Source organism: Tinamus guttatus, unplaced genomic scaffold (assembly GCF_059628265.1).
Source record: "Tinamus guttatus ecotype Peru unplaced genomic scaffold, ASM5962826v1 Tinamus_guttatus_pri_ptg000397l, whole genome shotgun sequence".
NCBI lineage: Eukaryota > Metazoa > Chordata > Aves > Tinamiformes > Tinamidae > Tinamus > Tinamus guttatus.
In genome coordinates this window covers 525,337-537,831 of record NW_028288931.1, presented here as the reverse complement: position 1 = coordinate 537,831, position 12,495 = coordinate 525,337, and the positions used below count along the sequence as shown (strand labels likewise).

General features: G+C 56.2%; 2 protein-coding genes across 2 annotated transcripts; both read left to right on the top strand.

Annotated features, from left to right (window-relative positions):
- Positions 1-286: 286 nt before the first annotated feature.
- On the top strand, positions 287-4,462 carry TEKT2 (tektin 2). The gene is made up of 9 exons (XM_088531001.1): positions 287-442; positions 701-826; positions 1,157-1,362; positions 1,595-1,738; positions 2,465-2,579; positions 2,704-2,811; positions 3,248-3,391; positions 3,669-3,748; positions 4,249-4,462. The coding sequence occupies exons 1-9, from the start codon at positions 287-289 to the stop codon at positions 4,460-4,462; spliced, it is 1,293 nt and encodes a 430-aa protein (XP_088387127.1).
- A 1,049-nt stretch (positions 4,463-5,511) lies between these two features.
- ADPRS (ADP-ribosylserine hydrolase) lies at positions 5,512-8,053 on the top strand. The gene is made up of 6 exons (XM_088531000.1): positions 5,512-5,722; positions 5,949-6,045; positions 6,811-7,018; positions 7,124-7,308; positions 7,397-7,497; positions 7,761-8,053. The coding sequence occupies exons 1-6, from the start codon at positions 5,512-5,514 to the stop codon at positions 8,051-8,053; spliced, it is 1,095 nt and encodes a 364-aa protein (XP_088387126.1).
- The last annotated feature ends 4,442 nt before the right edge of the window (positions 8,054-12,495 follow it).

The window sequence follows — 12,495 nt, the reverse complement described above, 5'->3', positions numbered from 1 at the left end:
CCGCGGAGCGCTCTGCCCGCTGCCCCCAGCCCCACGAGTGAGCCCGGCCGCCCTTCCCTGCCCTCCGTGAGCACCGCGGTGCCGATGGTGCCGGATGGTGCCAGAGCAGCTCCGCAGCTCCGGGAGCCCTTCTGCCTTCCCGGGGAGGGATCCTCCTTCCCGGGGCGCTCAGCGGGGCTGGCGTCGAGGCCGGGCCCTTCCCTGGAGACCCGCGCGTGCAGCCTGGGTTGGCGCGAGGCCGTGGATGAACGGAATGATCTTCTCCTTGCAGTCCCCTGCCGCGGCCATGGCCACGCTGAGCGTGAAGCCGGGACAGCGGTTCTCCCTGCCGGACTGGCGCAGCAACGCCGAGCTCCTGTCGGCCAACGCCGAGCGCCGGCGCGCCGCTTCGCACCGCGTCCGCCAGGAAGGCCGCGTGCTCCGCAACGAGACCAGCAACCAGGTGGGCCCGGGGCCGTGCCCTGCGGGTAGGAGAGGGCTTTACCCTGCAGAGCTTCCTAAATCGGTTACAGAGCTGAACGCGTAGACGTGAAAGGACGTGTGAATCCTTTGCAACCTGCGCGCTCTTCTGTACCCTGCACTTGTGTAAATAACTATTGCAGCACACGGCAATATACTGTACTGCTGTAAAGGGGCAGTCAATCCCCAAAGCAAGGAAAGGCTTCGCAAAGAAGTCATGGCGTTTCTTTTCTAATTCCAGACAAAATGGGATGAGCAGGACAACAAAACCCGCCTGACTGAACGTATCGACAGTGTGAACAGGTGGAAGGAGACCCTGGACAAGTGCCTCGCAGACATTGATGCAGAAATTGATGCCTTAGCCAAAGTACGTCAGGAAGACAAGTGGCTGGAATCATCCTGTGCTCTCAACCTGGGGCACTAAACAACTGAGGCTTGTTCTGATTGTTTGATGTTCTGAACCCACAGGCTGTGCCTTCTGTGGTCCTTAGTCCTCAGCAAGGTGCAATTCCCAGGGTGAACAGCAGGTGTGGAGGGCTGGTGTGTTGGGCTCCCACAGTTCCCATTCCAGACTCGCTTGGAAGGCGTCAGAATAGCAGGGATGGGCAGTGCAAGGCCATCATAACGAAGGGTCCATGGGTTCCCTTCCTTTCTCTTCAGTCCCCAAAGGAGACCCTCCACCCACTGCTTTCCGCAGGTGAAGGAAGCAGCTGAACATGCCCTCCAGGCCAAGAACTTGCCTTTGGACGTCGCCATCGAGTGCCTGACGCTCCGTGAGAGCCGCCGCGCCATCGATGTGGTGAGGGACCCCGTGGAGGAGGAGCTGCACAAGGAAGTGGAGGTGATAGAGAAGGCCAAGAGGGACCTGCAGCAGAGAGTGAACGAGGCCTTCGAGCAGCTCTGGTGAGGGAAAGAGCTGTGTGGCCCCGCGGCGAGCGCCTCGGCTCCCGCGTCGCGCCAGGGGAGTGCAGGAGAGGCAGCCGGGCTCTGGCCCTGGGGCACCGCTGCCATGGAGAGAAGATCTCCTGGCTGGTTTGAAAGCAGTGCGTGAGGTTGCGGTGCAAGCTCTGGAAACAGGAGCGAGCTGCCGTCTCCCTGCGCTGCTCCCGGCCCACTCCGGCCCTGCTTTCCGCAGCCTTCTCCAGGAAGCTCGCCAGCAGCTGAGCCTGGATCAGCGGGGCAAGGTGGAAGCGCTGGACATCGATCGTGTGTGCTTGTCCCTCAGCGTGAACGCTCCCAACATCTCCTTCAAGGTCAACCCAACGCGGGTCCCAGACGGGTAAGGGAAGAGCCAGCCCTTTTCTGGCCAAACCCATGCTGGTGCTTCAAAGAGCTTCGGCATTCTGCTTCCTTCCATGCTCTAGGTTGGCTTTATGGAACCAGGCACTCATAGGAACTGGCTACTGGGGCTTCTTGTGGCTCTTGAACTGTGTGTTCACAAACCCCTGGGAGACAAGGCCCTTCCTGATCCATTTTTGTAGTGGACTGATTGGTAGTGACGCGTATTGCTGCTCTCAAACCTCTCAGGTCTTAGAGCATTCAGTAGCTACCTCTTACAGCAACATCAGGGTCAAGTAAACAGGGTGTCTGTTTTGTGCTGCGGAAAATGGGAGAACAGACAGTGAACAAGTTATCTAAATTGTCACCACAAGTCAGTGGCAAAAGCAGAGAACCCAGCTGCTGCTTCTCGCTGTGTTTGGCTATCAGCAGTACTCGGTTAACAATGTGCTATTAATCGTTGGCAGAGCTGCAGAGTTTCCAGTTGTTTGACGTTTCAGAGCATCCTTTACACGTGTCCCTGCTCTGAGCAGATGTTTGGCTCGGTGCAGGAGCTGCAGGGTAGCGATCTCCATCTGCTGCGCTGAGGCCAGCAGGCCGGGTGTGATCTCTGCAGTTTCTGGATCGTTCTGTGTTGCAGAAAGCCTTCCTGGCTGCAGCAGGTGTTTGCTTTTGAACCGTCCTGCAGACACTCCATTTATTTTTATAACTGCTGATTTGTTTACAGATCAACCTCACTTCAGGAGTGGGACGATTACAGTCAGCGCAACAAGGAGCATGCTGAGGCAGAAATGAAAGCCTCAAACGAGCTCCGGGAAGCAATAGCGCTCACCATCGCCCAGGTGAGTTGGTCACTTGGCTGGGTTGGTGGTGCAGGAGTTCTCCCTCATGCAGTGACTGTTTTGCCAATGTCTGGGAGAGAGGCCCCTTCTCAGCGTGTGTGATGGGAGCCTGTTCCCTTTACAGACCAACAACGAGCTGGAGGCTCAGCGGGTGGCGACGGAATTTGCGCTGCGCAAGAGGATTCGAGACTTGGAAAAAGCTTATGATGAACTGAAATGGCAGGAGAAGAATGTAATGGCACTTGGGTTATCAACCATGTCCGCGGTGGGAATCGAATCCAAAGGCTGCGCACTCCCTGTAACACATTGCTGACCCGCGGCCCGGCAGTGCTGAGCATATCTCCTCTGCGTAGTTGTCCTTTTTGGGCTGGGATTGGGAAGGCCAAGTACCAATCCCCCACGGCCTTCGTGGCGAGCTAGATCCAGGCTTCCTGCCGCTGCTAACCAGCCTGCCCTTATCCCTGTGGCCATAGACCACCCACAGCTCCAGGCCGGGCCATGGGAAGAGCCTGATCTGTGAGGGGAGAGGATCTGAGCTCTAACGGGACTTGCTAGCCTTGGTTGAGAATTCCCAGTAAAAAACCAGGGTGCCTGGGGCTGTTTCCCAGTGTAGGTGCTAATGGAATAGAGCCAGAATTGACTCTTAGGGTACAAATCTTTATCTTCAGACCTTGGAGGAAATTGCTGAGATGGAAGAGGACATCCGACGTTTGGAAGAAGATCTTCGGAGGAAAATGAAAGACCTGAAACTAGCCCACACTCGCCTGGAGACCCGCACGCAGCGGCCCAACGTGGAGCTGTGTCGGGATCAGGTAGCAGCCTTGCCCTGCACGTTCCCTGCTAGGAGGGGCTGAGGGGGAGCTGAACGGGATGGGCGTTTGGGCGAGTTGGGAAGATTTGGATGCGCTTTGGAGCAAACTCCAGAGGAGCCCAGCGATGGCTTCTGCAGGCACCAGCACGCCCACATAGGGTATTATCCACAGCAAAGCGAGTAGTTGGACTGGGAGGGCAATGAGGGATCCACGGCCCCTGCAAGACACCACTTTACCACCCTGCTAACTCTTGACCTTCTCCCTCCCCGCGGGGCAGGTCCAGTACGGGCTGACAGATGAGGTTCGGCAGCTGGAAGGAACCATCAGTGCCCTGCAGCAGAAGTTAGCGCAGTCGCAGTAAGTCCCCTGTTCTCTGGGGCAGAGCAGTGACCCAGCACGGTGCACGGGAGGGACGTGGCCATGTGCAGCCCTGAGCCTGGAGCGCTTCCAGAGCCGCGCTTGGAAGGTCGTGTTTGTTCAGATGAGGAGCCATGTCTGTCCTTGGGTGCCGTGGGGGCTGGACCGGTCCGCAGGGCTTTGGGAAAGGCCTGGCAGGGTAAACGGGGGTTCTGTGCGCAGTCGGACCTTGACCAGGCTGCACAGGTGGCCTTGGAAGGGAAAGAATGTGCGAAAAGCAAAGGCAGAAACAGCAGCGGTGCCGTGGGCGGACACGGGGCTCGCTGCCCACAGCCCACGCAGTGCGACTGCTGCGCGCCCGCTCTGCCCCGCCAGCAACTCGTGCAGGGGCAGCAGCCGCTCCGGCCTGGCTGCCAGAACGGGGGAAGTTCACGTTTCCCGTTCGACTTGGGAAGCGAACGCAGTGCTTGACCCGGCCTCTCGCTTGTGCTTGTGCGCAGGGGTGCCTTGGACGCGCTTTACAAACATCTCTACCGCATCCAGACGGACATTGGCTACAAAGCTAATTCCCTGGTGCTGGACAACAAGTGCCTGGACACCCGGAGAAAGCTCACGGTTCCCGCCGAGAAGTTTGTGCCAGAGCTTGACACCTTCAACAGGACCACGAACCGCGCGCTGCCCGCGCTCCAGAGCAGGCAGCTGCAGTTGGCCTAGCGCGCCGTGGCGTGTTGTACAACGAGCCACACCGAGGAGAAAGCTACCAGTGACTCAGTTCCGCAGCGAGAACGGACATCTGTGTCGTGTTAGGGTAATGCGATTCTCCTCCCTCCCCTGGTTTGTTATATAACTGTCTGTCCCCTTGTATGATGTTTATAGCCTCTTGCACTCTGAGGAGCATTATAAACAATAAAGAGTCTGTCCCCAAGAGCAGTTGTCATCCGAATGTGTTGGAAGCATTTCATGATGATTGAATCCATCTGGGCTCTTTGGTGTTTTCAGTCCTTTAAAGTGCGGGCTGTGCTCTGCAAAGGGACTGTGCCGCAGCGGCAGCGCGCCAGGTCTGCTCTGCGGGCGCACGGACACAGGTCTGCTCACTGCAACGATTAAAGCAAAGTTTGGGTTGGGATTTCCCCCACCTGCTAACCTCGCGGCGTTAACACTGCTGCAAAGGCAAGAGCTGGAGCCCGTCCTGGCTCTGGCGGCAACAGATTTGTCAAAATGGAATTGCAGCGTTCCCATTCTGCCACGAGTTATTGTTTCTATTCCAGGCACACTCCCAACGTGCTGAATCCTGCAGGCGCTCGCTGGGAAGCAGAGTCCCTGCCCCGGGGTCCCTGTGCGCGAATTCCTGCGTGTGCGACCGGCAGCGGGAGCCGGGCTGCTCCCCGGGCCGGGCCGGGAGCCGCTGGGGGAAGGAGCCCGCGTCGCCCCCTGGCCCGCGGAGCGGGTCCCGGGCAGGAGGAGCGGCGAATCCCGCCGGGAGCTGCGGCGGGAGCCGGGGCGGCGGCGGGAACCGGGGCTCCCCGCGCGCGGAGCGCAACGGGCCCGGCCCCTCCGGCACCGCCTGCGCCCCCGGGGCTCCCCTGCCTGCGCGACCCCGCCGTGTGTCCCGTGCGTCCCCCCGTGTGTGTCCCGTGCGTCCCCCTCCGTGTCCCCCGTATCCCCTCCGTCCTCCCCGTGTCCCCGGCGCCGCTCCCGCCGCCGCCGCCGCGCGGCGCTGCCGCTGCCCGCCGGGCCGCCAGGGGGCGGCGGCGCGGGACAAGATGGCGGCGGCGGCGGCGGCGGCGGGCGCGGGGCGGGCTCGGCCGGGCCCCGGCCGCTTCCGAGGCTGCTTGGCCGGGGCGCTGCTGGGCGACTGCCTGGGCGCCGCCTTCGAGGGCAGCAGCGCCGTGAGGCTGCCCGAGCTGCTGCGCTTCCTGCGCGCGCTGGAGCCCGCGCCCGGCGCGGCGGAGCCGCCCGGCAGCGCCCGCAGAGGTGGGGGCGGCTCCGCCGCGGCCTCCCCGTCCCGTCCCGTTCCCGTTCCCGTTCCCGCGCGGCCCCGCTCCCCGCCGCGCGCTCAGGGGACAACGTGCCCAAGCTCCGCGGTTCCGGCCTTGCCCCGCGCTCTCGTTCCCGGTCGCCCCGTCGCGGTTCTCCGAAGGGCTCCGGGAGCCTCCGGGGCGCGGGGAGCCCTCCCGAGCGCCGTGTCCTTGTCTTGCAGAAACGCTCTCCTACACGGACGACACGGCCATGAGCCGGGCGCTGGTGCGGTCCCTGCTCGCCAAGCGGGACTTCGACGAGGTCGATATGGCCAAGAGGTGAGGGCCGCCCCGGCGCCGGGCGCGACGCTCGGCAGCGGCGGCAAAACCGGCCCCGGTTTGGCTGTCTGTGGACGAGGGCAGGGGCTGAGACACCGTCAGTGTGAAGTTTATAGAGAAAAAATCCAACAAGTGATGGTTCATCCTGGAATTCCTTGTGGGCCTTGCCCTGGGACGTGCAGGATTATTGGCTTTAATAAGGGTTTGGAATCTGCCTTGCAGTGAAGCCGGCAGCGCGCCCTGTTCCGAGTGGTTCTTTACCTGCGCGGAGGAGACGCTTGGGAATCTCCGGCGCTGTTTGTTGCTGTTTATGTTTATATTTCCCTCTGTCTGGTTAGTGAATATTAGTGAGGTCAGCCTCGGTTCATTTATGACCCATTCCCCCTTTGGATCCACAGCAGTCATAACATTTGCTTCCACTTAAGGGCGAAAGTTTATTTGTTTAGAAAACACTTCCACTGAACTTGAACAAAAGCGTTTCTGCGTGGCTGTGACCCGGGAAAACGTTTCCCCTTTGTTTCTGTTTCAAAGCAGAGTTGAAAGGGAGACAAGTGTGCTGGGAGAGGTGGTGTTTGTGCACCCTCTTGTCCTTTCACACCAGTCCTGCGAATCTGATTCTTCCCCCATGAAGCTGAATCAGATGGGCCCCGGCCGATGGTTTGTCCGCCCGGCCTGTTCACTGTGTCACGCTGTGTAACGCTTTATAAAGCGTTAGTAACTGATCGAATATCCAGGGTGGTTTTTTCTCGCCTGCGTCCGTGCCAGGTTTGCTGAGGAGTACAAGAAGGAGCCCAACAGGGGCTACGGGATGGCCGTGGTCAACGTGTTCAAGAAGCTCCTGAGCCCCAAGTGCAGCGATGTGTTTGAGCCGGCAAGAGCCCAGTTCAACGGAAAGGGCTCCTACGGAAACGGCGGTGCCATGAGGGTGGCAGGCATTCCTCTGCTCTACTCCGATGTCCAGGATGTGAAGAAGGTACCTTCTGGGCCCGTTTGGGCTCCTTGGCCCTGGGAGTCCCCCCTCGCGCGGGTGCCACCGTGATGTCTCGGCTGCCTTTGCTGATGGTGTTTTCCTCGCCAGTTTGCAAAGCTCAGTGCTGAGCTGACCCATGCCAACTCCCTGGGCTACAACGGGGCCGTCCTGCAGGCGCTGGCCGTGCACCTCGCGCTGCAGGGAGAGCTCAGCAAGGAGAGCTTCCTGGAGCAGCTCATTAGCCACATGGAAGATGTCGAGGCCGACGATAAGTCTCTTAGTGACGCCCGAGCGTAAGTAGCTGCAAGGAGCACCGACCCCTCCGCGTGTCTTTACTTCTCTCTCTGCATTCTCTCTTCTTCATTGTACTCCTGTTTCCAGGCTAGGATTTGAAGATTTACCATTTTCAAGGCGCCTAAAGAAGATAAAGGAGTTTTTGGAGCTCAGCAGTGTTCCCAAAGCGGACGTGCTGTTTGAATTGGGTAAGTACCTTTCTCGTTACAAGTGTTGGGATACGAGCAGGAGGCCGGATGGTGCTGGCAGCGTTGGCAGTTGCTGTCTGTGCTGGGAGCTGGGGGCAGGAGGGGAGAGCTCACTTTTGTGTGTCGTCATCTAAAAATCAGTAATACTAATAGTGGAAGTGGCTGGCGGTAGGAAGTTACAAATAAAAGAAAAAGAAGGAGCTCCTGTGGAAAGGAGAACGCAGGTGTTGTGCAGCGCTGAGGGTGTCTGGTTCTGCTCACAGGCAACGGCATCGCGGCTCTGCGCTCCGTCCCCACCGCCATCTACTCCTTCCTGCGCTGCATGGACGCCGACCCCGACATTCCCGAGCACTACAGCAGCCTGCAGAGGACCATCATCTACTGCATCTCGCTGGGTGGGGACACAGACACCATCGCCACCATGGCCGGGGCCATCGCGGGCGCTTACTACGGGGACGAGCAGATTCCCCCCAGCTGGGAGCAGAGCTGCGAGGCCTTCCAGGAGACGGAGAAGCTGGCGAGCAGCTTGTACCAGCTCTACTGCCAGCGGCTCTGAGCCCCGCGGGAGCCGTTTGCCGCGGGCAAAGCAGCGCCCGGCACCTCCGCTCCCTGCCCGGAGGTTCGTGGTGGAGCCGCCCGCCCACGAGGAGCCTCCCGGGAGGCCGTCGCGGAGGACGCGGGAGCCGGGAGGAGCCGCCGCGGAAGGGGGGACGTTCCCGGCGTTGCGTTTTAGCGGGTGCGCTGGCGCCTTGCAGGGTGCAGTGATTCTCCACGGGCGTTCACAGCTGCGTCCGGTTCTTCGTAATGTTTCTGCTTTGTCCCACTGTTGTGCCATTATGTCACTGTCATTATAATTACTGTGATAGCTGACTTTCACACTGCTGCAGCTGTTCTTGACATTTCCTTTTATTTCCTAATCCTTGCATCCTGCATTCTTAATCCCATCCTATGTCATCCATAGCACCAAGCAAGATTTCTGTTTAAACCTGTGAGTGGAGATACGTTGGGAGACCTAATGTTGCACAAGGGTAAATGGTTGATTGTGCTGCTGTCAGTGACAAAAATGACTGCAGCTGGAAACAAGAGTTGCCTTTCTCAGCTTTAAAACTGTACGTACGTGGTAAGAATCTTCTGAAAATAAAGGGAAAGGCAGGTTTTGATCAGGGGAGACCGTGTCAGAGTTTAAAAGAATTTCTACATTTGAAACTGGTACGAGTGGCCACAGATTTCCCAGGAAAGCTGCCCTCCACAGCTCTAAGTGGAAAACCTTTGCCCAGTGGAGCTGGTCAGAGAGAATGACCTGAGCTTGCATACAGCCAGATGCACGTCTAAAAAGGGTTATAGGGTCTCCAGTAATGAAAAACAGAAGGAAAGAGGCAAGCAGTCATCATATGGAGATGTTTATGGATTTGAATGTGACAGTGTGACTCTCCATAATGTCTCCAGCACTTCTGTGGATCCGGAGGGGAACGTTGTGCCTGTCGGTGTGAGCACAGGGCTCCTGTGCGTGCGGAGCCGCGTGCGCTGCAGAACGCCTGGCTGGGACAGGGTCATCCCCCTTTTCCTTGTGCTCTTCTTCCTTCAAGTACCGGCCTTCTGTAGGATGCTTTAATGGGTTTTCCTTGTATACATGTGAGTATCTTGTCTTGTGAACATGTGGAATTATGGTCTATCATATATTTATGGGTTGTGCTGCAGAGCTACATTGTAAAATGTCATTTTTTTTCAAATTGCTTTGCCAGAGACGTCAATGCTTTTGACAGTTACTTAAAAAAAGAAAATCTCCTTTTAAAGCTGCTTTAAGATGTTTGATGTGTGGTACCTACAAAGAATGGACATATTTCTGTTAAATTTTGGCCTAAATCTGTTTTTAACTGCACACTGACATTCAGCTCTGACTGTTGGAAAGAAATAAAGTCACTTAGTTATCTTTGCTAATTAGCCACTGCTGTTGTGTTTTCTGTCAAGTCATGGAGTTGCATTTCTGGGTTTCAGCTGTGACACTGATTTGGGGAACATCTGACCTTGGCCCCTTGAGTTGGGAAAGCAACAGCGCGGGGTTCAGGGCCGGGAGACGTCGGGGAGCGCGTTTCTGCTGGGGCCTTGCGAGCAGGTCCGGAACACCCTCCTCGTTCAGCGGGACTCGGAACACGGTCGGGATGTTCCCAAAACGCGGCCAGGCCGGAGCCCCCTGCGCGTCGCTGCGGGCCGGGCAATGACAGCAGAGACACAGCCCAGGCCGCCTTCTATACAAGGAGTTTTATTGGTGTTTTGTCAATACAATCAGGTACTGTAGTTTTAGTTCTGAAGAGAAGGCCAGTTTCTGATCACAACAAGAGTGCATTTTAAACCAACTTTTACTATGACAGACAGTGCACGTAATAAGTATTTACAAAACTAAAAACCTCTATATACTAGGTTAGAAATGAAGATACTAGAGGCAAATTTAAAAAAAAATAGTAAGGATTTGTATATAAAAATGCACGTTGTAATGCAGTTTTCATAATTAAAAATAGACATACTTCATCCAACCCAACCTTTTTTATTATTGTGATTGAAACCAAAATCCCATGCGCTCACACACACGACAGAAATCATCCTTTCTGCTGGCAAATGTCGCGTCCTCAGTACTCCAGAAGAGGAATGTTCCCGGCAATATCCGCTTTAGTGAACAGCCTCCCTCGTCCCGGGCATCGTTCTAGCCTAACTCTATGTGCGTGCAATACCTTTGCCTTTCAATTGCTGTGTAAATGTAACGGGTTAGATTAGCTGCGGAAGGTTGGTTATGGTTTACGCTCTGCACACGAAGGGAAAATGAAATTGCGACGCGGTATCTGCAGCACCGAGCGGGTTCACGTCTCCGCTTGGTTATAGTGAGTATTTCTTGTTGTTGCTTTTTGCCAGCCAGAACCAGAAGTTTGGAATAAAACAACAGAACAAAAAGATCAAGTGTAGGTTAGAACACAATATAAATAAATGGAGTTGCTGAATAAACAGCGTTAAACTTGCACCCCGGGGCGCATCTTGGAGCGCGTGGAAGCCGCCTGCCCGGGCGGCACCGGGACCTCCGCGCTCGGCCAGGCCTCGTGCTGCCGGCTCCAGCCCATTGCTGCTCTCCACAGGAAAAACTCGGGAATAAAGGAGACACCGGCCTCACCCGGAGCCCTCCGCCCACGTCTGGGCTCCAAGGGAACATCCGAGCACTTGTAGTTTCTGTGCGTCTCCTTTTTCCTGCGGGGAGGCAACCGGTGTCAGTCAAAACCTGAATGACCTGGAGACCCCCATGTCCCAGGGATGGAAACTGGCCAGCATGGAATGAGCAACGCGGGGGCTGCGTTTCCACAGGGAAAGCTCCCGTGGGAAACCGAGTCAATCAGCCAGGGCGAGGGGCTGAAGCACCGGCCTTTCAATTTCATGTCTGTGTTTCTTAATTTCAAGGGCAGGTGAATGATTAAGAGGAAGCCCTGGATGGCAAGAGGCACAAAGACAAGATAGGCTTAAAGAAAAAAAAAAAAGACATAAACAGAAAAAGAAAACACATTTAAATATCTTCTACAGTCAATCAGGAGAATAATCCCAAGTCCCGTTCTTGCTCCGTTTCTGTTCTTTGGCCGTGTTATAGGCGTTACGGAGATTTGAGGGCAGAAGTTGCTCAGCTGGTGACCGAATGGTTGCTGATTTCTCGGGGATACGCGTTGGCAGAGGGACACTCGGGTGGCGCGTGGGGATCGACTTCAGCAGCTTTCTACTGGCCTGGGATGAGAAGAGTCGCCCAGCTGTAAGTGCAAGTGTCAGCTACTCTTGTACCATGAGCAGAACCTGCAAAGCGACAGGGTTGAGTTGTGCCCGTTCGCAGAGGACAGAGCAGCCCGGGGCCGGTGTCTGCAGCCCCTTCCCCAGGACCTTGCAGCTCACGCTCAGGTTGATGAATGACGGTTCAAGCATTAGGGAGACAAAGTGGAAACCACAGACAAATGTGATTCTTTTTTTAACCTAAGTCACAGGTGGGCACCTGAAATGGTGCACATTTACAGATACATATTGCACTAGACTTGTACATAACATTGTTAAAGTAGACAATAGCACCGTTGTACAATGGCTGAATGGAAAGTGAGAATGAACGCTACTTTTGCACAATGAAAAGCTCCCCAAAGAAGGGGGAAATGCCAATGCTGGAGTTTACACATCCTGAAAGAGTAAGGCATTAAAAGCAAGTTGTCCGTAAGTGGCACTTTCAGGAAAGCACAACTAAACGTTCCATTAAGCCAGGCGAGAAGCACCGTGCGGCCGGCTCGCGTGCCGTCCCGGTGCCGGCAGAGCAGCACGCGAGGCCGAGCAAGTCTTTGGGCTGCAGGGAAATACACAGAATAGCACTAGCCCTTGGACTTGCCAGTAGACGAGTTAACACAAGACAGAGGGTCATAGTTTGTCACGGGGGTCCCAACCTCCCTGACGGGCATTGGAATAGCTCTGTCATCCTCCAAGGCAGCAATGCCTGGATGGTTTTATCCTAAAGATGTTGGGGGGAGTGTTAAAAATAACATTTACTTATTACAAAAAGGTGCTTATGCAAAGGGTTGCACTTCTATGCTTATAAATCCAACCACACTGAGTCTGGAATGAGTCGGAGAAAGTGTGTCAACATCGTCTAAAAAAATAGGTATCCATGAGACTGAACCTTGGGCATGTGATGGTTTGGGAGGGAAATTTCTCGATCCATCAAGGATCTCTGCTGCTGTATCTATCTGTGCTACGTGCCTAGGACCCCTGCGTTCGCTGGCAAAAAACCCACCCGTTCCAACAGCTCCGTTATTTGGTTAGTACTCCAAACGGGAAGCAAGGCCGCTCGCCTGCAGAGCGCAAGGGTCGGCTCTTCCAGACTCTTCCAGAGCAGATCCTCGCCCTCCTGGGCGCCTTCCTGCGGTCCACGTGCAGTCACGAGGGTAAAATTCACTCCAAATACGCTGCGCTGAGAAGGGCGCTCCCCTCCCTCCCCCA